The sequence below is a fragment of the Heliangelus exortis genome, chromosome 10 (genome assembly GCF_036169615.1).
Source record: "Heliangelus exortis chromosome 10, bHelExo1.hap1, whole genome shotgun sequence".
Lineage (NCBI taxonomy): Eukaryota > Metazoa > Chordata > Aves > Apodiformes > Trochilidae > Heliangelus > Heliangelus exortis.
This window is the reverse complement of record NC_092431.1, coordinates 22345452-22371105: the sequence shown is the minus strand read 5'-3', so window position 1 is coordinate 22371105 and position 25654 is coordinate 22345452. Positions and strand designations below refer to the sequence as shown.

The 25654-nt window shown below is 40.0% G+C and overlaps 1 protein-coding gene and 1 long non-coding RNA gene across 15 annotated transcripts in view; both read left to right on the top strand.

Annotated features, from left to right (window-relative positions):
* Positions 1-51: 51 nt before the first annotated feature.
* Positions 52-8155, top strand: LOC139800609 (uncharacterized). 2 transcript variants are annotated; one of them, XR_011727837.1, is made up of 4 exons: positions 52-411; positions 1782-2017; positions 4257-5241; positions 6091-8155. It is a non-coding gene; the product is annotated as an uncharacterized lncRNA (long non-coding RNA). The 2 variants fall into 2 exon arrangements; XR_011727836.1 differs by lacking the exon at positions 6091-8155 and having other exon boundaries at positions 4257-5716.
* Positions 8156-9590: 1435 nt separating this feature from the next.
* Positions 9591-25654, top strand: part of BLTP1 (bridge-like lipid transfer protein family member 1) — an 89185-nt gene continuing 73121 nt past the window's right edge. For all 13 annotated transcript variants that reach the window (XM_071753890.1, XM_071753899.1, XM_071753891.1 and 10 more), the window contains exons 1-8: positions 9591-9692; positions 14784-14922; positions 17365-17481; positions 19271-19349; positions 20017-20081; positions 23397-23583; positions 24737-24818; positions 25393-25586. In XM_071753890.1, coding sequence (XP_071609991.1) covers positions 14826-14922; positions 17365-17481; positions 19271-19349; positions 20017-20081; positions 23397-23583; positions 24737-24818; positions 25393-25586 — 821 coding nt within the window. In that variant the 5' untranslated portion in view covers positions 9591-9692; positions 14784-14825. The remainder of the gene's footprint in view (positions 9693-14783; positions 14923-17364; positions 17482-19270; positions 19350-20016; positions 20082-23396; positions 23584-24736; positions 24819-25392; positions 25587-25654) is intronic.

Below are 25654 nucleotides of genomic sequence, written 5' to 3'. Positions count from 1 at the left end.
TGTGTTGCTCTCAAGGCCAGACCATGGTAAGTTCTCAGGCAGGAGAGCTCAGTTCCAGATAACAGTATCTCGGGGCCACATGCTGTTTGGGAGCACAAAAGTGCCAGCTGATCTGCTTACCTACTGATACTGCTAATGTGAGCTTATCACGAATCTTCAGTTATTCTGCAATAGAACTGTGGCCAGTTCTATTTATATCTACTGAGAAAAGAGTCACAGTTTTGCAGAAGAAATTATAGTGATAGGCATTAAGCATACAAGTAAGGATTGGAGTGTCATTCTTCAATTTAAACATGATTTTGTATCTGAGTCTATAAAAAGTGCTATCAATATCAGTAACAGTTGCTGTGAAGACTCCTTATCCACCTGGATAAAGCCAAAGACTTTACAGAACAAGCATCTCAGTGCTTGGTAAGTGTGAAGCTGATGTTTGGGGCAATGTAGGTCTACTGATTCTGGGATTCATTTTGAAAGCTCTTAATGAAACAGTCAATGAAACCATGCAAATTATTTTTTCTGAGTGTGCCACTTAGCACTGCACATGCAAAGATAAAAAAAGCACATTCAATTCAACACTGCATGTCTCTTAGGAGAACAGGGTAACTGTAAAGCTATTACCAAGTCCTCAGGAAGTTCTTGGCTGAACAGAAGGTTGTAGATGTTACTCTGCTGCTGGAAGTGAGTCAGAAGGGCTGAGGAAGAACTTTCACAGCTCAGAACATTGCCAATACTTTCTTAAAAGTCTAGCACAGAACATAGGTAAAAGAATAGATGATAACCTTAGTAAGGCTGCACCATGTGTACTGTGTGGAGTTTTGGGCACTGCTGTGTAAGACCTTGAGGTGCTGAGAGGGTGCAGAGAAGGGGATAATTAGGGGTCTGAAGAACAGATCTTATGAGGACAGGCTGAGGGAACTGGGGATGTTCAGCTTGGAGCAAGGGAGGCTGAGGAGAGACCTCCTTGCTCTCTACAATTACCTGAACAGAGGTTGTAGTGAGACAGATGTTGGCCTCTGAGTGACAGTGATGAAGAGAAATACATCTAGAGGACACCATTGGATCTTGAGATGCCACAGGGCTGCTCCCTGACAGCAAGAGCTGACTGTAGACTGATGAACATTTTCATTCTAGATTGAAATACTAAGTCAGTACCCACAATGGAGTACTCACAAGAGAGTAGGTTTTGGGGTTTTTTAGGGTTTTTTTGTTTGTTTTTTTGGTGCTTTTTGTGTGTGTGTGTGTGTGTAAACACGAGTGCTAAAGTAAGCAGTTCCTTTTTTGTTAGGTCTGCAATAGCAATTACTATTATGGTCAAAGGAATACTGTCAATTTAGCAGAAGACCAGTTGCTAAAGAATTTCAAGTAAGGAACCCATGGATGCCACGGTCAAAACTTTCAGCATTTGCACAGAGAACAAGGCCAAGGCTTGCACGTGCTGCTCTGCTCTCTCTGGATGGGGTTCTGCTGGGTCAGACTCTGAAGTGAGAACTCAGCAGTTTTCTGTGGGTCAGAGCTCTGCAGCTGATCCTGACTCCTCATTACTTAATTCCCTGACAGCAGTAAGTCTTGAAATGGCTCCTCTCCTCTTTCTACTGCTAGTTTTTTTTATTAACATTTTTAAAGTCACCTTGCTTAAGTGTTGGAAGCCTGGAAGGTAAGATGAGTAACTTTTCAATACAACACTATAGCCTTTACACGTGGAGGTATCTACTGTGAAATAAGACACTGCCCTTACAGCTTTGTCAGTGCTTCATCTATATTTTTCCTGTTTATCCTGGAAGACTCTCAGAAGATGTGGAAAATACCTGTACAGCAGTCACTTGACTTTCTCATAGGAGCAGGCACTGCACTTGATGGGTGTTGTCACCCCTGTGGTGTTGTGGTAACTGCACAATACTATCCCCAAAAGATTGGAAACTGATGACATTACAGATGTGTAATGTGTCAAAGGAGCTCCTGGGCAACTTCCAGAGCCCTTGGACACACAGGGCACCAGCATTTCAAGAGCTGAATGTGGGTAAGTTGCATTGATATATTTTTGCACAGCTGACTAGTCATTGCCTCCTGTGTTACATAGCTCTCCATGAGCACAATTTTGAGAGCTTTTGGTCTGGTTTTCTGTGCCACAATTACTGTTGTTAAGCAAATAATTTTTTTCCCCCAGCACGTTTGACTTTTTCCTGTCTCTTCTTTCACTTCTAAATGATCTTCTTAAAAACTGCACTTAAGCTCCATTATTCCCCCAGCTGTGCAATTACATCACTCCTTAAAATGCAGGTTGCACTTGTGCATGAAAAATTCACTGCTGGATTCCCCACCCTGTTGTTTTTTTTTTTAACCAAAAATTGAGCAAGTAATGAAAGGAATAAACTCCCACAAAGTCTCAGTATTATCCTACTACACAGCAGTCATCGAGGCTGCAAGTGAAAAGCAGCTTCTGCAACAAAAACACTAGAGGAGGTTAAAAGAAATGTAGGTGGGTATTTGACATTACAAAAGGCTTGTAGTACAGAGCTACTATTAAACATGGTGTGACATCCTGCATGTGCCTTTCTACACCCAAACTTTAAGCCTGTGGGAATTTCCAGAGAGTGAAAGACACAGAATCTAAGCCAAAATTATTTGTAACATGGGATAGATGAGATTTATATAACAGGCTACTGCAGATCTATGAATCCAGGAAAGGAAATAATTACAAACGAAATTAAAGTTAAAAATAGTCATGAACCACCAAAAGGACTGTGCTTTCACCACTTTCTCTGGCAACACAGCATTACACCCACTTGCTGTGTGCCAGTTCATTCTTCTAGGGAACTAGAAGGGCCAGAAATGGGGTCTCCTGTTTAAAAAAGAAACCATACTTGGTAAATACTTCCTATTGTATGTTCAAAATAGCTTTTAGATTGGTTAGACAAAAAGCTTACACAATTTGCCTATACATCTAGCACAAAAAGTCTTCTAATAGGGTGTTTCAGTACAATCCACTTCTTCTGAGAGCAGGAATAACTGAAAGAAAAAATTAAGAACAAAAACTAAAGCTAACCTGCGATCTGATGACATTTATTACCAACAGAACACCATATTGTCTTGTGTTGTTAATAAAGTGACATTGTACAGCTAGAAGATGTAAATGCTGAAGGAATGGACATAACTGCTTGTTGTTACCAGACTGACAATTATTTTGCAGGCCTGTAGGCACTCAATAAAAGGCAGCATAAATCCGTACGCAGAAACAAAATGGGGAGAAAAAGACAAAAGATGCAGCTTTGCAGTGCTGATATTGCTGTTACCTGTTGTGCATGTTGTGGCACTGAGGTCACATCAGAGAGCAAGAAGGCTGCCTGGGATCCTTTGAGGCTTCCAAACACACACCCAAAGCCAGGCACGGGTTTTTAACAGGTCTGAGGAACAGGTCACCGGAAAACACATTAGTGTAAAGGAAATCTCTGGGACTGTAACAACTTCCTTAATAGCAACAATTTCCCTGATAGTAAGGAAGTTATAATCCATACCCAAAGAATCCATACCAAAAAAAGGAAGTGGTAACACAATTAAGCTTTATTTAGTGATTGATGTGGGATATGGGCAAGAAAGATGGGTTTTTAAAATAGTAAGTGAAGGATTTTGTAAAAAAGCATGTGCAGGGGCAACATAAGGCAACTCAAGGATGTGTTTGTAATTGTCAGGACACAGTGATGGCACCTCATGAGATCCTTACCTGTTTGCTTGTTTCCACCTGGCATTTTCCAAAATTTTTAGTGCCATCTGAAACCAGTTCTGATAGATGAATTTTAACAAGTTGTTGGTAAAAGCTTCTGGCTTCTACAAGCTAAGCCCTGAGCCTGCTGAAATCAGCATTCATTTTATGTTGTTTGATGCCAGTTTCCTCACAAGTTAATCTGTATGCAAGAGGTCTGAAGGAGATATGCGAGATCTTTCCTACAAATTTGGCTAAACAGCACCTGCTGTGAAATGCAGTGTTATTATCAGTGCTGATTTACAATCACATTCATTATTCATATCACAAGGAAAAGGTTTATAAAACTTTTGGAAAAAGCAAAATAAAAGCTAACATGTTGTGTTAGTGATTTTAATATACGATTCTGACTGCTAATCAAAGTGAAAACTATGTTGCATGAGAGGAGTATGACAGTATATCCTTTGTGTAGGGTAAATTATATTGTCATTTACATTTTATTGAGGGATTTAATGAAGAATACCTTGATTCTTCTCTATTTTTCCTATATTCATGTAAGATCTGAGTATACAGATCCAGACACCACTAACTTACTCTCAGACCAAGGAGGAATTTTCCCAGCTCAGGAGGAACCTGTTTGGGAATCAGTTTTTGGAAACACCAGGAGACAGAAAACTTCCACTGAAAGACCAACATTCAGTGAAGCTCCTTGGACTTTGAAAGCTAAGACAACACTGTGAGTACTGAAAAGTCAAGTATAGCATAAATCAAATCTGTAATTGATAATAAATGTCTTCCAGCTCTGGCAAATTATGTACTTAATATGTATTATGAATATTGTTTTCTGAACTGAGTGTCTGTGATTTTATCTTCAGATGAAAAGAACCAAAGAATTTCAGATTTTGCAACTGAGCTAAAGGATGAGTGTTGTTGATCCATCAGCTACTGGCCTCTAGCTTGTGTTCTAGTGAGTTTTTGCAGTGTCACAAATATCATGCATAAGGAGTATTTATATTTATTTGTGTCTAGGATCAGTGCTTGTTTTTAATGTAATCTAGAATGAACTCTTACAGTAAACACTGAAGTTATTTAGAGAAATTGTAAATCAACTTCCAAATGTACTTCCATTTATACTCACAGCTCCAGCAATTTCAAAACACTCGATGAAGCACAACTGAAGAGTGAATTTAGTTTCATAAAAACACAGATCAGCAGTAACATGCTTTTTTCTATTTATTTGTGATAATTTTCTCAGAGCTGGGAGAAATATATTTTAAATTCAGAGTGGTTTTTTTTGTGCTGCTCTTGGTCCACCAAGCCCAAGGTGTGAGATGTCCGTGTCTACATTGCAGACTCCCATGATACTGAACACAGCACCAGGAAAGCAATTCCCTAAGAATTTTGCCACAGAGCTCCCTGCGAGAGGATTGACTGACAAGGATTTTTCAATCTGATGAAGACTACAAAGGGGCTCTTTACTCTTCCCGGATTAAATGAATTGACTCATAAAGTAGCCAATGCTGGTGAATCAGCTTCTGATTCAGGTAAAATCCTGATTCTGCTTACCTAGACTGTCAGGGGGCTGTTGCAGGAGTGTGGTTGCTTTAGGGGGTGGAGATGAAGCATGGTGATGGAAGACAGGGTGAGGACAGGAGCAGCAGCAGGAAGGGAAGGCTCAAGCTTCTGTGGTCTCATCTGGGACCGGGGCCTTGCCTCCTCTTGCACTGCCTGGTATGGGAGGCTTTCTGCCACGTTCCTGGAGGTGGCACACTGGTGTGCCCAGGCCTTACTCTTGGAGGGGTTGTATCAGCAAATATCCAGGTAATGTTGGATGGGACTGTTCAGCAACTGTTCTGTTTCCCTGGAAAACACCAGGAGTACCCAGCTGCTCCAACAAGGTAAGTAGTAGAAGTCTGGGAAATGAGTGCAGATGTTCCTGGTCCCATTTTTTCTTTTGTTAAATAGTGTCATGTACCCAGCTGTTTCTGGTTCTGTATAAATAAATTCTGGCAGCCTCAACATCAGCTTGGCTTTGATCCTTGGTTGGTATCATCCACAGATAAAATATATAAATCAAAAGGCTTGGGAGCTTTTAGAACAAGACTTAGATTCCACTGCAAAACAGAGGTACAAGTAACTTAAAGATGATGCTTTTACGCAACTACTCTTTCCTTAGAAAGCAAGACTTGGAGCTTTATACACAAAAATAATTATTCTGAGGAAAAAGTGAAATAATTTAGACCATAGAGGCCAGGGTTATAATTTTCCTTAACTTGAAAATTACATGATGGGACAAGATTTATAAAATCTACTTTCAATTCCTGTGTTGATAACTAAGGGTGCAACATCATCCACTGCAAAGAGTTAAGAATGAACTATTCTCTGTTTTCTAGACCATGAGAAAAACTTGGGCAAGCTTGGAAAGTCATACCCCAGGGACAGCATTCAGCCCTCTGTGCTGTGTGCATGTACATAATGCCATCGGAAGTTGCCACCTCCACCACAAAAGGCAAATGAGCCTGGTATGTTAGAGAGCAGTCAGGACTGAAAGAAACCCCTGACTTAGCCCCCCCCTCCCCATAAAATGTGAATCTATATGTGACAGTCACTATGGCACTCCACCTTAAATGTACTGGATCATATAAAAGTGCACTGTATCTTCTCTGCTAATCTTGAGACACCTTCACTGTGTTGGAAGAGGCTTTCTTAGCCCTTCACATCTAAATCATCACCCGGACTACAGAAGGAAAAAGCAGGTTAATCAACTCTTTTCTCTTGTTACCCAAGTGGTTTTGTTTATGTTAAATTTTTTTGCTGCCTTTAAAAAGTAATGTCTATAAATAAATTTCAGATGCCAAGTACATTTTATTGTCTGGCAACGGTGTACAAAAGAGCTGAAAGAAGCAAACCAGCATGATTACTTAAATGGAAGAAAGTGAAGGGAAAACTCTTTTAAGATGAGAGAGAAGGAGAAGAAAGCAGGAGGGAAATGGGAGCTAAACTGTGGACACTCCCCCAAAAGGTCACGGGAGGCAATGGAAGGAATGAAGCTGGTGATAGAAATCAGCAACACAGATAAACATAAAAAAAAAAAAAAAAAAAAAAAGCAATCTTCAAAAAAGCAGCAGGCAATCAATCTCAACATCCCAGCCTCCCAGGAACTGTGCTCATAGGGTCAGGAACCTCCATGTAACACCAAGTGCTCACATAAAAAACAATATCCCAGCACCCAAAACTCTGTGCCACAGTGAGCCACGGAAATCATCCATAGGAGAGGTCCTCTGAGAGCCTGCAAAGACCAAATTTGGTCAGACCAAGCCAAACGATGCTGACAAAATAACTCTCAGGTGTAAAAAAAGAATCTGAAAACTGAACATATACGAACCTTAAAATGATAAAAAACTGTTGCCACTCAGTGCTAAAATTACTCTTTGTTTTGGAAATACTACTTACTACGACTGCATTAGCACAGAAATGGACTGAAAGCATTTAAAACCACAGTGCTGCTGGCTGCTATAAGGCAAAGTGAAGCAGGCTGTTAGAGTGCACACCACAAATACACACACGTACTAATGTTTTATATACACACAGCAGCATCTTGGACTAAGCTGGCCTTTTGTAAAAATACTGTCTGGAATAACTTCTGTTCTTGATTTTATCTGTTGCACAAGTAGACTCAAAGTCTCTGAATTTCCTTGCTACCACTGGAACTGTGGTAATGCTCAGAATTTCAGCTATCTTGGCTTTCCTATATCAGTCCTGCTAGCTTTAAATTGTGGTACCACAATAAGAACTGAAACAATTTCTCCCTCTGCCTTATTTTGGTTGTTCTGGGACACATTCTGCCCTGTAATTGATAAAAATAAATCTAGCATGGCCTGTTCAAAAATGAAAATATTTTCTTGAGAAAAAAGTGCAGGTTTCTTTTTCAGAGAAGGTAAATATTAGTGCCCTTTATGAAACAAATAGGTTCAAAGTCTAGAGGGGTAAATATTTTTCCTTGTGTTAACTCATGTTTCAGGTTTCTACCCAGGCCTGTATCAGCATTCAAGCTTTTCTTTCCATCTCTTACAACATGCAAAGGCCCACCTTCTCCTAGCTCTAGTGCTAGTTTTGAGCTGAAATTTCTTCATGTGACTTAGCTGCATGGTCCTCATTAAAGCCTTTAGACATCATGTGGATAAAAACATTTGGAAGAGCCTCCTGAGACCCTGAGTATCCATCCCCTTGGCGTAGCAGGTCAGAGCATCACTGGAGTGCATGGCTCCAGCAACAGCAGGGAATGAGGTGGAAAGGGGGTCTTCACTATGAAAACCAGAAGTATTTAAATAATATTTTTCTAACTATGCTTAGTATGATGAGAATGTAACAAAAAACATGAAATATAAACCTCGCTAGATAACACTTGCTTTGATGGTAGTTCATCTGCTGGGTGGAGGATGCCTGAAGCTGTTTGGAACCAAGTCACCACTGCTCAGGATGCCAGGGTGAGGGTTTGCCCCTGGTTTGCAGCACTGCAAGATTACAATGCTGCTTAAGGGATAATCCCACTGCCCTCTTTCTGTGCCAGGTTGAGAGCTCATGCCAAGTGCCATGGGGTATCCATGCCCTTGTGCAGTGAGTGGCATCAGCGTGCAGTTTGCCAGTCCAGCTGAAAGCTCTGCAAGGAGCTCTCTGTGTGGTCTGCTTGAGACAACGTGGGGTTAGGAGGCAAAAACATGAGACTTGCAAAGAGGAGCCACAAGTCCTTTGCCCTGCAGGGCTCAGTTTCACTTTGGCTTCAAGAAATCACAGAATCACAGAATTGTCGTGGTTGGAAAGGATGTCTAAGAGCACTGCATCCAACCATCAGTGCAGAACACACAAACCACACACAGCATCACCACCATCTCACTAGGGCATGTCCTGAAGCACTTCAGCTACATGGTTTTTTAATACCTCCAGGGATGGTGACTCCACAGCCTCCCTGGGCAGCCCATTCCAGCACATGACTACTCTCTCAGTAAAGAAATGCTTCCTCAGATCTAGTACAAATCCCAAGCGTGTAAGTACTATGGGGACAGAGGTTCAGAGAGACACAGATGCTCAGTTACTGTTCCAGTTACATCCCATCCACTACTCAAAAGTGTGCAGGATGCACACCTGGGTGGTTTTAAAGGAATCTCTGCGTTTATCCTGTTTTGCGACACCTGGCAGTCAAGTCACAGCCCTGCATGTGCTTAAAAAACCTGACAATCACCTTCGTGTCTGTCTATCCTTCAGGGTCGAGTTTTGTCCCCCTGCATCGGAGGAAACAGCAGAGAGGAACCGGGACACAGGGCAGCCCAGCTCCTGGGGAAGCAAAACACTTCAGTGCTTCCCAAGTAAGAAATGATGGCAGTCTGCCCGACCGGAGGTGGTATGTGCTGGGGATCGACCGGGCCCTCAGCCCCAGGGCCTGTGCTCAGCGGCGGGAGACCGCACGGCAGCGATTCACCTCACGGGACGCTTCAAACGTGGCTGTGCCGGCGGCGGACACGTCCTTCAGGTGTAGGAACGGCCGGAGAGACTGCAAATGAGGACCTGCGTGTACCAGTACCTGCACCGAACCCACGACGCCAAACCCCGGCTCCCGGTGGCACCCACGCCCCTCTCAGCTGCGCCTCCGCCTGCGCACGCGCGATGCCTCTGCCGCCCCCCCCGCACCCCCCCGCTCCCGCTGTGAGGGGACGGGAGAGGCCGCCCCGCCCCGCCCCGCCCCGCCCTTCCCGCGCACACACCCGTGGCCGCCGCCCATTGCGATTGGTGGTGCTGCCCCTTTTTCCCGCCCCCTCTGGGAGCCGCCGCCCGTACCATTGGCCCCGCCGGCCGGTGGCGTCTCGCCGTTGGCTCCGGCGGCGCTGTGGGCGGGGCGGCCCTGCCTGGCCGTCGCCGTGAGGTACCGGAGGGCCTGGGCAGCCGCCGCTGTCGCCGGCGCTTCCGGATCTGTGGTGAAGCTGTCGCGGAGGGCGATGGCGTAAGTGCGGGGGTCGGCGGTGGTGGTTCGCGGCAAGTGGGGCCGAGGCGGGCTCGGCCCGCTGTGGAGCCACCGGGGTGGTGCGGAGGGGTCGGCCCCGCCGCTGTCTCTGGGCCTCTCAGGCCGCGTCGCCGGCGGCCTCTGTGAGGGCGAAAGCAGCTCTCCCGCGGAGCGGCTCTGAGAGGAGCTGGGTGCTGCCCGGCAGTCCCGTGGAGCCGGCACGGGACTCCACTGGGCCGGGGAAAGGGTTCTGAGGAGTGGGGCGCGGGTCGGGCCGGGGAAGGGGTCGGGGGGGCCAGCGCCTCGCCTCGCGCTCGCCAGTCCTGAGGAAGCGGAGTCCCCGCGTGCTGCTGCCTTCGGACAGGCGGGCGGATGAGTGACCGGAACGGGCGGGCCTCCCCCTGCCCCGCCGGGCCCCGCCGCTCTCCGTGGAAGCGGTGCGTGAGGAACTCGGTTTCACGGGTTTCTGGTTGGGTTTTTGGTTTGTCTTTTCCCCCATTGCATGTGTCTTTTGTAGGGTTACGCCCTGCAGAAAGCATCAGGTCAGTGGCCAGGAGTTGAGGTGCTTCCAGTTTTGTTTGGTCTGTGAGGAAAGTTTCGTTTTTCCTTTCCCTGGCTGGTGAGAGGTGACTGCCAGCACCTGCGGCCCTGACGGGGTCTGAGACACACCCACACACCCAGGGAGGCACACACAGAAGCACACACCCACACACCCACACAGAGACACACACACACACACACACACACACACACACACACACTTAACACAGAATGCATTTCACATTGTCAACAAAAAAGATTCTGATGTAATTTATTAATTTCATGTGCTCTTAAAAGTTGATAGGGTGGAGGACAATTTTAATGTTCACATGTAGCAAATATCCCAGATATAAACTATATCTGGATTTGTTTCCCATCTTAAGAAACACCTCCACAGCAGCCTTCACTGAACTTTATGGAAACTTCCAGAGTTAACTGCAACAGATATATCTATGTGTATAATTGCTGCCATGGCAGTTCTTCTGTTGTATAATTTAATTAGTTAATTATACTTTTTTTGGCTTTTATTAATTGTAGTAATGCAGTCTTTTTTTGCAGTTTTTAATGTGTAAAACATAATGACCAGATCAACAGTTGGGACAGAAATTTTGGCATCTGGGGAGAAAAACTGAAGTATATGAGGGAGTGGCCCTCTTGTGAAAATGTGTTAATAAGTTATTCAAACAATATTTGATAAAAATTGGGTTTAAGGCCTAATTATGCAGTTTTCTAAACAGATGTTTGAAGTTACTTGCTTAGTATCATGAACTTAATATGCACAATTTGACAGTGTTCATAAATGAGTAGATTTTGGTCATGGATTGCCTTGGGTTGATTGGGGGAAGGTACCTGCACCTCCAGGACTTCTCTAGAGAGGGCTCTCATCCTCCTGTGTGTGACAAGCTTAAGTAAGTCACTGCTTTTGGGAATGCTGTTAGAAAACTTTGGCATGTGAAATGTGCATCAGCTGCTCTCTGGTAATTGTCCTTTTGCATCATTTTGTCTCGTGGGAAGTAGGCAAAAGTTGACTGCTTGGTGCTAGCAGTTTGCAGAGTTATCCTGTGTTTATAGTCCTGTTGAGATATTCTGCCTTTTCCTACTAACCTCTTATCTTCTTCATAACTTTTTAGAGCACTTGTTGCTCCACCAAAATCCATGGGCTGGCTGTGGACTGGGGCAGATGCTAATGAAGACCTAGATGTAGTTCACTAAGGATGATGGTATATGTAGCTGTGAAACTCATTTTTAGTTTGCTTTATGGCCCAAATTGTGGTCATGTGTCAGAGAAGAAATTTAAAGGAAGTAGTTCTGAAAAAAAAGTTATAGGTACAATGCAGCAGTTCAGATTTTAAAAAGGGAGGGGAAAAAAAGCCATTGCCTTGTTGTTGAGATCAAACCCAAAAAGGAATATATTTTTTTATACATGTGTGTACATAAGAAGAGTTCTTGTTTATTTCTACTGTATTTCTGTTCTACTGAGAACAGAATCCTCTAGGTTCTGTTGTTAGGGTTTGTGCTTCTGTGCTGTGGTTTCAGCTCAGCTGTTTCCGCAGAAGGTTGTAGCAAGATTTCACCAGTATAATTAGAGCAGTTGTTTAGTTTGTTTACAGTTTACTGCTGTTGTTACCTGAAGCAATAGCAGAGGGCAAGAAAATAGGCCTGAGTTTTACTACTTTGCTTAAAAAAAGAAGAGTTACTTTTTATTTGGGTATAAGGTACAAAGAGGATGCAATGTGTTTGAGGGCAGAATTGCTGTGTGCATCTTGTCAGTAGAATATTTGCTGTGAAAATTAGATCAAGTTTGGAATGCTGGAAGCAGGCTGCAAACGAAGCACATCCTTCAGGATTGTAACATCCCTTGCATCATCTTACTACTGAGAAAAATGGATTAATGTGTGACAAAAGTAATTAAAAATAATTTTTTAAAGTGTGTTAACTGTGTGTTTCTGCTATAAAGAATGCCTGTCTGACCAGGAAGAGCAAATCCTCAACACTATTGAACCCTCACATCTTCAAGACAGTCTGCTGTCTGCTTTGAACATGCCAAGTGCTCTAAACATACACAACCTGAAAAGCAGACCCCAAGTGTTTGAGTTGGGGCATCATATATAGAGTGTTTAGCCTTTAAGTCTCCTTGCTCTGGACATCTCATTTGCAGAAGAAAGACCACATGATGTTTTAAAGGACTGCTGTGAAGATAAATACAAGTATTGGGATTCTGTCATTTGAGTTCCACAGAATCTTTCTCTTCTCCTGTCCTCCTCCCAGGAGAAAGCTAATACTTTTTGCATGTATGAACAATTATGGTTAATGAGAGCCACAAATGACATACTGAATAGTAAAGGTGTGCTTAGGAAAAAAACAAAAAACAAAAAAAAGCAGAGGGGAAGGCAAGTTAACCAAATCACTTGTCATGGTTTTGAATGGTTTTCCGCCATTTTGAGTGAGCTCATCACGTAAACTGTAACAGAGAACTGAGGAAAATGGTGCCAATAAGCGCAGAGAGCTAAATGTGAGGTTCAGGGTTTCTCCTCCTCTTTGGTGTGCTTTCTTTTTTGTGTCAATAGTAAGATTCAGACTCCAAACCTAGTTCTTTAAGATTTGGATAGTGTATTTGTACTTCAGAAGAATACAGTAGCAACATAAATATAAACTACAGGCTCATCAACCTTTGAGTCAGTGTTCCTGGAAAGTACAACACAGTTAATGTTTTGCAGGAATTAATCCTCTCAGTCAAGAGCTCTAGAACAGAAAACTTAGTTGGGAAGACCTTAGTTTTTGAGCAGCATTACATCTTCAGAATAATCAGTAATTAGAAGTGTTAGCAAGAAAACTAACAATATATCTAGTTTTTCCTGTAATATCCACACTACCTCTCACTCATAACTTGAAACAAAAATGAGGAAAAAGATGAAAAACCCCTGCCCTTATTGCACTTATTTCTTCCCTGCCTTTGGGTATACACAGTACATTGAACTAAAAGCCTATGTTTTGAACTAAAATGGGAGTCCAAAGAATAAGTGCTAACAATTTGTTTGTTACGTTTACTGTAAGAGGGAATTAATGAGGAGGAAAGAACATGAAAGTAATAAACAGAACCAAACAACAAAAAAATCCAATACCAATACACCAGACATCACTTCCAGTAGTGATGATAAAGAAGCTACTAACTTAGTTTCCCTACAAAGAGGAATAATAACCATCACACGCACACACACACTTAAAAGAAGCCCTTGTTTTAGAAGGCTGTTAGAACAACAAATTAAATCACATAATGGCACTGTGATTTGCTTTAAGACATTCACAGTACCTTAATAAAAAAACCCACATGTCAACTTGCATTAGGAAGCAGATGATGCCTTCCATGCTGTATGTACTGTACCCAGAGATTTAAATCCTGCAACACCTCTCAGCTACCTGCACTTGGCCACTCAAGTTATGAGTGAGAGGCAGTGTGGATATTACAGGAAAACCTGGATATATTGTTAGTTTTCTTGCTAACACTTCTAATTACTGATTACTCTGAAGATGAAATGCTGCTCAAAAACTAAGGTCTTTCCAACTTAGTTTTCTGTTCTAGAGCTTTTGACTGACAACATCAGGCACTTCATAAAGAAAAGAAATAACCTCATTTAAAAAAAATTTTAAAGATATTTGTAACGTTGGATACTGCTAGGAAGTCAGGCTACCAGGATCTGAAAGTGTTTTGGTTTTGTTGTGGTGGTTTGTTTTTTTTTTTTTTAAAAAGCAGAGTTGATGCTTAGCTTCTTTTAAGAATGCTTGACAGCTAATATCAAAGTTAGAAAACTTCACATGAATCTAATGCAAGCAAAATACTGTTGTGTAATTGAAGATGTTACTGAGTTGAGCTACTCCCTGCTAATCATACTTAATTAATATAACCCGGTTGCAAAGTGATTTATAGGTGATTTGAATAAGTAATATGAGAAGGACTGGATTTTTTCTCTAGAACAGACACTATGTAGTCACTTTTTGTAAGTTGATGGCAATTCATCCTTAAGCAGAACTGATGGATTAGGAGGTTATGGGAATGTTCCATAGCTCCTGAAAGAGTCTCCTTCAGCTTTGCCATGCAGGCAGGGGTCCAGTCTTGTTTTGTATTCCTTTTTTGAATGTTAGGAGGCTTACTTGCATGTTCATTTACCTTTGAGGTACTGCTGTGGTTCAATGTTTTTGTAAATTTCTTTGCTATTGTATGCTGTACAGAGCATTTAGGGTCATAAATCTGGAGAGTGTAGTTTGGCATTTTGTTGATATAAGAGTTGTTCTAGGGAGGCAGGTGCCTGGAAGCTGCCCATTTCAGCAGAGATGGGTGGAAGTGTTTTTGGAGCTCTAGAGTAGAAGAAAGGGTAGCTGAGAATAAGGAAGATGTTAAGATGCTATTGAAGGAATAAGCCAAGTAAATTGGTACTTGTGTGAAACAGACTGCTAGAGATTATTTAACATGGTATGTACTTATTTTTCTTTAAACTATACTGGACTTGTTACTAATTTTAGTGGGTGTTTTTTTGGTTGTTTTTTCCTCTTCAGTTCTATAGGTGCTGGAGCAAAACCAGTAAAAACAACTTAGCAATGGATCAAAGGAAAAACGATAGCTTTGTCCCAAGTATCACACAGTTGGAAGACTTCCTCACAGAACACGACTCCAACGTTGTTTGGTTGTTAGTAGGTAAGGTGAATCTAATCTTTTTTGTTAAATGTTTTTGTCTGTGTGCCTTCTCTAAATGCTGTCATACCAATATTTAATTTCTTACCAAATTATGTCAGAACATTGGAAATAGGTTTCATTTGTCATATAGCTGTCTGGTAAGGTATAACAAGGCTACTTAAATAATTCAGAAAGAAAAGAAATAGCATCAGAGTAATCTGTTGATCATTGTTATACCATAACAAAGGATTAGCATTGTAATGCATGGCAGGCGTATACAACAACTTCATTATACTGATACGCCATTTTATATGGTATAGCTTGAATACCGTATAAAGTGATATAAAGTGCTTAGTGACTTGACTTCTGGTCTAAATCACGTGCCTCAATAAGCCCTTAAGCCAAATCATCACATACTTGGTTATGAGCTGTTGTAAATGTGCTTGATTTAGGTATGCTGGCTTTTCTGTAACACTAGTGCTGTTGGTTAGATTTGTGTGTAGGTACTTTTACTTTCTGAATCTATGAACATGTGTTCATAAAAATGAAGTGGTGTTCAGGTCTGGATGAGAGTGCTAGAAGTATGTGATGAATTCTGACTTTTCCAAAGGTAGATAATACCTGCTTTTCAGCCTTCATTCTTGGACCTGGAGTGAGGGATGGTGCAGGAAATGGTGAAACAGGTGATGAATTCTAGAAATGAACATGCTTCTCAAAGAGGTGTTGCTCAATTTTAGAATAATTTCTTAAAATCATGTATAATGAAACTTTTGAAATGTAGTTTGCATGTAGTTTCAATGAAGAGGCTTTTAAAATCAAGAATAAAGAGATGTTGAGAGTTTATGTGGTCTGTCATTTAACAGCAGAGACTGATCTGGTGAGAGGAGATAAAAGAATAGGCTACAATTTGTGGCAGAGGTGAAACTAGTGGTAAAGGCAGTGGATTAGGACTGTAGTGCCTCAAGACTGCCCTTGTTGCTGGTTTTTCTCAGCATATGTCACCTTAAGAGGGTTCCTTCCTGACTTTAGGTTTTTAGAAGCTAGGTGTAGTAAGTGTTGAACTTTGGTCCCAAATTTATTACTTGGATATGAGTCATCCCACCTTTCTCCCTACACTGATAGACCAGCAGCAAGTAACATACTCACCTGAAAGTGAGGGGAGGTGAACACTGTCCTGGGAGTGTGCCTTCAGTGAAAGTTAAGAACAATTTCTTTCATTGCCTTCCTTGTCTTCTTTCTGTGTAATCACTCACACAGATCTGGTGTGTTTTATGTGTCAAGCAGCTTACCTGCCTCCTGTGTGTATGAGCTGCTTGAATTTTTGCCCCATGGGATCAGTTTTCCAGTAAGGAAAAGACAAAGTCAAAAGTCTTTCTCTTCTACCTCATCTTTCGTCAAAGCACAGGTGTTGTTACATGGCAGTTGACCATCCCACTGCAAAAATGAAGGAGCAGTTAAAGGACAGGTTGCTTTTGTAATTTTTTTGTTTTTTGTTTTTTTGTTTTGTTGGTGATTTTGTTTTTTTGACTAGGCATCTGAACTCTCTGCAGAGTGAAGGCATCATGCCCGTATGACTTTCTGCACTTCACTTTTTCCATTAATGACACAATTAATCTAAGGTTTTCAGTATGAAGCATATACATAAATTAAAAAGTTCTGTTACAAAGTTCAGTTAGTATAATGAGTAGAAATACCTCAAATACAAAAATTAATTTTGTCATACTCTGCTGTGGATGAAACAGAATGGTAATTATCAGTGAAATGAGTTAGAAGTATTCCTTTCCCTGGCAGTCCCATTCCTTCTGGGTTTGTCCTTCTGGAAGCTTTGAGAACCCTTATAGTTAGAAATAGGTTACTAGCTCTTAATCAACTGAAGTAAAAATTACCGTGGGGATTAGCAGACCTATATGTTTCTCATTGGATTGCTATTTCCTTTTTTTCCTATTGAATTCCATCCTTGAACTGTTGACAGATTTCTGTTAACCCAGGGACTGCCAGGATATAGCAACTTAGGAAATAGTTTCAAAAATAATAATGTTGCTTTCTGGGCTAAGATATGAAAGACTATAAATTTAAGTTCCAGGTCATGCTTTGGAGAAAGGTGGAGAAAGAAAGCAGTATGATTTCTGATAAAATAAATGACTGTTATGATTTAATCCCCAAAATTTAAATTATTGGATGATAAGGGATGATGCAATGAAATACGTGTTGCTTTTTGCAGGTTTTCAGAAGGACTTCTTTTTTTCTTATGTTGGAGAATGGACGACATTTCTGAGCTTCCCGTTTCCTTTTCTATTTTCTCCCCATCTCTTTACACCTTTTTTACACCATCTCTCTGAAAACACCCATTAGAATGTCCTATCAGTAGGAAGATTGTTCTTGTTCTTTATAGTCTCAGTAGGTAAGGCTTTTATCTAGGTCAACATACTTCAAAATATTTAATTCGTTTTAATCTTTCAACAGCAACAATATTGTCTTGTGGATGGATTATCTACCTAACTTACTATAATTCCCGGAACATTGGACTCATTTTAACATTGGTTCTTAACAGATTATATAAAAATGGCTACATACATATTGGTAAGTTATAATTACTGTAATGCCACTGTGTATCTACTGCTTTTTTTTTTAATCTCAGCTTGTTAGAAATGCTAAGTAATATCAAGGCATTCCTTCGTTACAGTAATTTGAAAATGATCAGTGTGGATTTAGTGAAAAGGTTCAGTATCATGCTTGATATAGATAGAAAACCACCCTCTTTTTCACTGAAGTTTCATTTTATATTAAAGTTCACTTGATGGGCATTTAATTTTAAGTCAAGTTTACTTTATGTTTATCCTGTGTATTTTCTGTACTGAAAATCTGTACATTTTTCATTACCTCTTTTTCAAAGCCCTATAATCTTAATGGTTAGAGTCCTAGGAGGAGAAGAATGACCTTAGTCCCTCATGGAACCTGCATGAATTGTTTCTGAAATATCTCATAATTTGGTGTTGAGGGGTGCAGCCCCCCACTCCTCTACACCTTTGAGGTTCGTTTTAGGGCATCTGTAGTGTGGGCAGCAACTGCTGGAGCAGGCTCAGAGGGGCACAGCAGAGTCTCAAGCCTCATCTCTGCTATGGCAGTGTCCTTGCTTGCTAAATAAGCTGTCAGAACAACTAATCATGTTAATCCATACTGGGACTGTGATATGTAGAATTTTTACTGCCTAGAACATTTGCATTGAAATCCATTAATTTTTAAAATATTTTAAAACATTTTTTAATAAAACAGGTCAGTACAAATCACTTGGGTGCTCACCCACATTACAAAAATATCTGATGCTGAGTCACAGAGGGCTGTGTCCCACTACACCAGTCTGATTGCACTTGTGATTTTCTTTCATGTATTATTCCATGCCTTGCTCTGTCTGCTTTCCAGAATGATGGAGATTTTACTTCTGGACATTTTTTTGCAACTATTGATCATGAATTTAGTGAAAACTTAGAAAAAACCTCCAACCATCTATCATCTCCTGCATCTATTAACCCTGCAATAATTGGTTTATGCCCTCAAGAATTTAATGAGTGTAATCCAAATAATTTTCAAATCCAGTTTTCTGAACAGCGATGTAGATGAAATACTTATTGGTTGCTACACCTGATCTGTAGGGTTTTATTAAAATATTTCTGTGAAGTTGCTATAAAGTAAAGACAGCTGGACATGGCTGGTCAAATGTATGGCCAATTCTTTATGAACTTAAGCAGTAAGAGCATAACAGTGATTAAATTTCATGATTTACAGCTTGACTTCTATTGAGTAATATTGATTTTAAAAAAAAATTTTTTTTAAAGGAAATCATGGTTAACTTAACTTTTTGTGAGGTGAAAAAAGCCTTAGGAAAAATACAGGCTATTGTTTTACCTGCTTGTTTTTTCATGCTTATTAATTCTTCCTGCTGTAAACACAGCAATCTAATCATAATTAGACTGAAAACTTTATAATCTTTCAAAATTTGAAGAATTATTGTCAGGAATCTTTATTTCTCTAATTACAGTCTTGCATACAACAGCTTGATACTTAAAAATGTTCAAAGGAGCTTTTCTAACTCTTTTACAATCTTTCCAAGGCACTTCAGTGTTCCTCAGTGACTGGTGTGTCTTGGGGGTTGGTTATATTCTTGGGGGCTGCCAAATCAAACACCTTTTAGAGCTGTGAACTTTGTCTTGTGTGTTCTGAATCTCTGACTTCCCTTCTCTGAAAGGCAGGGAAAACTCAAAGTACCCAGTAAACACGTTTCAGATAACTGAATACCATATTCCTCCTGCTCAGAAAATAAAGCATCAACAACTTCAGGCTGACATCCTGTGAACCCTTTCTCTCACACTAGGCTCCTTCTCATTCTCGGTGCTGTCTGGAAAAATCATGGTTCGTGAGATCTATTTCATCACAGAGGACATGTCTGTCAGGTACAGATTTCCTAGGGAGTCACTCTTCTGAACAGTGATTTCAAATACAGAACATGTCTAAATAATGCATATAAAAATACTGTCTTAAAAATTAACAAGAAATATAAGTATACTTATTAGACATAAACTGACCCTTTTGGTCGTAATAATGTGTCTTTCTTAGATACTTGTGTTAGCCCATTTGCTGTTTGGGTGTTATCAGTTGGAAGTGAGTATTGGATAAGATTCTACTTGTCCTCAATATTTGTGAAAGAAAACACATCAGAGTTTGAAGGAGAGCTATTTTTCATTAATGTCTTTCCCTCCTTCACACTCCCACTCTTTGATCTGGAAATTGATTTTGGCCAAGTAGCTTTCATTTACTGGAATTGAGAATTGTTTCATGAACCACACACTAGCAAATTGTTGTCATTTTGATTATTAAAGTTAAATTTGGAAAGTCTTGGGAAGGCAAATGATATGGGATTTTATACAAGTTTCAGCTAATGCAGTAATTGCATATATACCATGTCATTTATGCTGTAATGCTTTTTGCTTTAATATTGCTTGTACACCACTGCTACTGCAGGTCTCCACACTGCATAATGCAACATGCCATGAATCTGTACATAGGATTTTTTGATTATCGTTCTCTTAACTTCTGTTTTGTCTGATCTATTTGATTTAGAATTCAAGATGGATTTATCATATTTCGCTGGTGGAAGATGTACAACCCTAAGCAGAAACAGCATGGTAAGTTTCTCAGAAAGATTTCCAAGTTTCAGAAGTTTACAGAAAAATACTTCCCTTGCACAACTGGATGCATGCAATTGATTTGTTAATATGTGCCTGAAGCACACTGAATCATCAGAAGGTGTGGGTCCTTTTAACCATCTGACTGGAACAACACAATGAAATAAATACCAGATTTATTATCAGGGATTTGAACCCCTACGACAAAAGACTAACCTTAATAGTAGCCTTTATCATCTGTGGTCTAAGCATAATAGACCCTGTACTGAAGTTTATAACTCATAAAGAGAGACTTATGTTCTGAAGTAATTTTATTTTTAATGTTTTAGTTTTAGTCTACAGATTCTTCATAAAGCAAAAGTAAAGCTGATATTTTGCTGTGGGAAAACTTGGAGGCTGAATCAGAGATATTAACAATTCAAAAACCCCACCGGATTTTTGTAAAAACACAATTATATATTTTAGTATTTTCCTTGGAAAAAATATGTCTCATGAAGACTTGGATACAAGCAGAAGCAATTGTTGTCTGAGTGTTGTGTTGATGTTCTGTGTTTTGTTGATTTTTTCTTTTTTCTTTTTTTTTTTTTTTAATGTTCTGTAACCAAAGTGAAGGTTACTCTTAATAACAAAATGCAACAGGAATGGGATTTTTCCTAGTGATGACAAACTAAGTCCTGTTAGGGTAGATCTAATGTGGCATTATGCTGTTTTTTTTCAAAGAGATATTTAGGGTATTAGAGGAGGGAGGATCTTTGTGCACAAAGGGGAGTTTGGTGAAGGAGCCCAAAATACTTGGAGACCTTCATCAGGGAACTCCCTCTTAACTCATTTCAGGTTAAAGGGATTCACCTTTTTTGTTAAAGGGATGTGCTTGAGAATACATCAGAACAGATGCATTGTATACCTATCTTTGGAATCTAAAGTGAATGTTGCTCTTAGTCTTGGTTGCACTGTACCTGGGATGCTTCTCGTGAAGACCTGATCACAATTCCTCATGTAAGAAAAAGTTTGATCCAGAAAAAGTTTGGATAATGACTACTGATAACCTGTATTTAAAGTTCCTCAGCTTGACCTCCTTTTCATCACGGCACTATATTTGTACCAGGCATGTCAGACCAGTGTTCAAAGAACTTAATAAAAAAGCCAAGTATGTGGGTTGTCTTTCTGCCCTGAGTTTTAGGTTATATCATACTGGGACTTGAGAGCAGATTTTGCATATATTTGAGAAATGAAATGTTTCAGGAACAGAAGTTGGAGGATTATATTGTGAATAGGCCACATCCAGGTGTCTTGGCTTAGGTGCCACAGCAGATAATATATTTTTGTTTTTTAAAACCAGATAGTGTTGTTTGTGAAGTCCCCTGTTGAAAGGGGAATATGGTTTTCAGAATCAATTCCTCTTTTTTTTATTGTCTGGAGCAACTTTTTTCATGTTTCCATTAGGTTTTATTTCATGGTTATATTTATGTTGAATTGTTCGGTTAGGTGTGATACAAATACTTGCTTAAATAATATGTCTTGATTAAACTCTGTAGGAGGCAAGTGTCAAAACCTTAGCAACAGTATTCACCTTGATTCCAGCAAATGTTGATACAACTTTTACATGACCTATCTATATACTTCTTTGAATCATTTAGCTATATGACATAAAGATTTACTTGTCTCTTCTGGCTTTTTTTTTTTTTTTTTTTTTTCCTGTTCCAAAAGTATCTTAGGAAACCAAATTTGTGTGTGGAGATCAAATCTTCTTTTTGTTATTCAGAAAAAGAGGTAGTTGTCCCTTTAACAAAATGAATTACTGCATATTATTTCATTTAGTTAATGAAGTCTAATGCTTGCCTGCAGGAAATTGAAAAATTAAATTTACTTGTGTTCTTAATGATACTGAGATCTCCCAGATGAACAATTGTGTATCCTAATCTTTGTCCATGTCATCCTTTGCCTGTATCTTCTTGATGCATGTTAACATTACCAAAGAAGGGATTTGAAAGTGCTTTTATGAAAACAGGAAGGAACTGAAACTGACTCAACAACATATTTCTCTGTCTCTTGTTCAAGAAAACTGTGATGTCTGTACTTTCTGGAGACTTGTTATATATCTACTTCTTTTTCTAATGATACAGAAATGTCTCATCATTGAGTAAGAAGTGGGTTACTGTTGTTGGGTCCGTGTTGTGTAGACACAAAACACTGGGGGGCAGAGGAGTTTGTGAGCAAGGAGAGGAGGGGGCACTCACTAAAACAGCTCTCTCTGAACCTGGACCTTTGGGCAGCTGCCTTTCTTCTCTTGACCCTGACCTCAGCAGCAGTGCTGTACACTCTGACTTCCCAATTTCCAGTGTCTGTGAGAAATGTCTTCAGTTTGTACCACTGAGTTGCAGTTGGGCAGTGCTGTAATGGCCATTGGTATTTCAGGTTTCTAAAGTCTGTTGGACTTAGAGCAGATCAGGTTTTGGAGCAGCTCAGGTCTCTCGAGTGCATGTGTAATGGGCACTCTTTCAAATGGCTAATTAGGGGGAAATTTTGTGAGTTTTTCCTCACATTAACTACATAATCAGGTCATACTACTGAAGGCAAAAGTATGTCAAAATATGTCAGAAACAGCTCTATATGCCATCAGCAGGTGTTAAACTAGTTTTTAAGTATCAGAGACTCAAGCTGGTAATAAACTTAATTTTTTTTTATTTAAGAAAATGTTGACCCATTTTGCAAAATGAATATGCTTCATGTTTGTTTTGCATATTAATGCTTTCTGTTTCTCTGTAAAAGAAAGTTGTTTGTTTTTTTTTTTTATTGGTGGTGGTGTCTTTGATTTTTTTTTTTTTTCCCTGTTCAGCATTGCTCTACCACAGACCTTGGCTAGAGAACCATTCAGTTTGAGACTGAATTGGTCTCAAGTACTTATACCTGTGCTGAAAAGCAGAAGTTGGCACCAAGGCTTTTGTGCTGTGCGTCAAGAGAGACTTTTTTTTCTTTTTCTTTTTTTTTTTTTTTCTTTCAGATATGAGAGTGAATAATCTTCACCTATCATCTTGTGCAGCTCCTGCCTGGACTTTTAAATTGTGACCAAAGGCTGAAATGCTTTTTAGGTTTTATATTTTGTATACAATTGTCTTACTTGCCAAGTTCTATTGAATTTCTGGGAATAGTGTATTTATTTTACAGGATTTTTTTCTACTGCTTTTTATATATACTTCAGCAGCTGTTCTCTACTGCGTAGGTTGTTTCTGCAAAATGCGTGTATTTGAAAAACTGTAAAAATTGCAAAGCAGTGTTCATATAGATTTACAATCTCTTTTCCTACTATTTTATTAGATCCAAAGGCAGAAACAAGACTCTATATTATGGTGAACGACTTTGAATTTCATGTGTACAACCGTTCTGAGCTTTATGGACAACTTCAAGAACTATTTGGGTTGGATCCCACAATAATTCCAGTAAAGAAAGATGATGAAAAAGCACAAGTAAATGGGAGGCAGAGAACACATACCAATCTTCAAAGGTAAATTATTACTCATTTTGCTATTTTGTTGATGCTTTGTTCTGCAGAGTGCTGAACTAATTGAGTAATCCTTTGTTAACATATGCTTTAGAGGCCAAATGGCTGAAGCACAGCTGAAAGAGAAATTGCTCTGACAAGCCTGACAGTCTAAATCTTTTTCCTTTTCTCAGGGTTTCTACCATAATAATTAAAAAATGCAAAAAAACCAACTAAACACTCCTAGTTTAATGCTCAGAGACAGGTTGAAAAATTTGTTTGAAGCACAATGTGGAAAGGAAGTGTGTGTTAAAGAGGATTATGTTTCCAGAATAATAATGATATTGCTCAGTAGAATTTATAGCTGCTCAAGGCATAGAATAGAAAAAATGTGAGGATCTGTATGGTTTTGGGAGCACTAACTGGTTTTTGACCTTCAAATATGAGCTGATTTCACAAGTAGCCTTTTAAGGGATGTATGTTTGTTTATAGCTCTGCAAGCCTTCTTTTCTTACTTAATTCCTCTTTCTGGCTACCTGAGAAAACATGGTGTGGATCTGTAAGGAGTTCTGTGTGGCTTGTGTGTAGTGGGGTCAGACATTCTATAATATGGCTCTCTGGGCAGAATCACACCAGACTTATTTTATCAGTAGGAGCAGTGAAGATCTAAGGAGCCTGAATTCTTCCACTGCTGCTGGCCAGGCCAATATGTGTTACTAAATTATGAAGGGGGCAGCTGCAGGGCACTGTCAGTCCTGAGTTTGGATGGGGCTGTGCTGCTGAGCAGGTATCCCCTTGTTTCCATCTTACACCCTTATTGACAGGTGCAGGAAGAACTTCTGCCTATTGGTAGCATGGGTCTTGGGAACTGAAAAATCTCACACCAAAGACCTGAAAGGATTGGTTTGGAAATACTTAGGTCAGACCAAGTTCTCCTGAGGGAGGTTTATTCAACTGTTGCTCTGTGTTAAAGATGCCACACTTGTTTTCTGCCTGTGTCAGCCCAGTCCATCAGCACACAAGGCACAGCTGCACAGGTGACAGGCTCTGGGCTATGCAGTAGACTGCTAGCAGGAGTGTTCCCTGACAGCTGTGCACTGAAGACCTCTAGAAGTAAAGGTTGGTTGGTTCTTCTGCAGACAAGACAAAATAATAAAACTTGTTTTTTTCCCCATAGTGTTAAAGTAAAAACAGAATCTCAAGACCCTTCTTCTTCATGGAGGTCACTTATTCCAGTCATTAAAGTCAATGTGAGCACGGTAAGTGGAAAGACACTGATAATGATGAAAATATTTAGCAGTATATGTTTAAAAATCTGGCTTGCCATTTGGTTTTCTCTTATGTTCTTTTTGAATTTCTGTTCCCCTTCATGCTTTAAAAAAGTTCTACAGTTACACTACTGGCAATCACCTGAAACAGGCACGAATCCTGCAGGTGCTGTTTAAAATGTGTTTCTGATGTTCCCTGTTTTGGGGAATACTTGTATGTTAAACTTGTGATGGTTTCAAGAATATCACCAAATAATTAAGCTAGGTAATGCGCGTTGTACCATGTGGGGTGTGTTGGCTTTTTTCTTCTTTTTTTGTTTCTTCCCCGTCTCTTTTAATAGGGGGATTTGGACATGTTCCTTAAAAGTTGATATTGCCTCCCAAAAAGCCTGGGAGATGAAATATTGAAAGTTTAATGTAGAAGGTAGTATTTTTAGATATGCACAGATTATGCCCAGGATTTTTGTCCGTGGTATTTATGTGCATATGACTGCAGGTTAAACTGCAGTGCGTAAGTACAAAGGAGCAGTGCATAGTGAGTAACTGGGTTTTCTTTTTGATTTAGGGTCGCTTGGCATTTGGGAATCATTACCAGCCACAAACACTTTGTATTAACTTTGATGATGCTTTTTTGACGTATACCACAAAGCCACCCTCAAGCCACCTTGATCAGTTTATGCACATTGTGAAAGGAAAACTGGAAAATGTTAGAGTCATGCTGGTCCCAAGTCCAAGATATGTTGGTCTTCAAAATGATGAGTAAGTTCGCGGTTTTTTGTTTTGTTTCCATGTTATTTTTTTTATTTATTTTAAGAAAATGAAGAAAA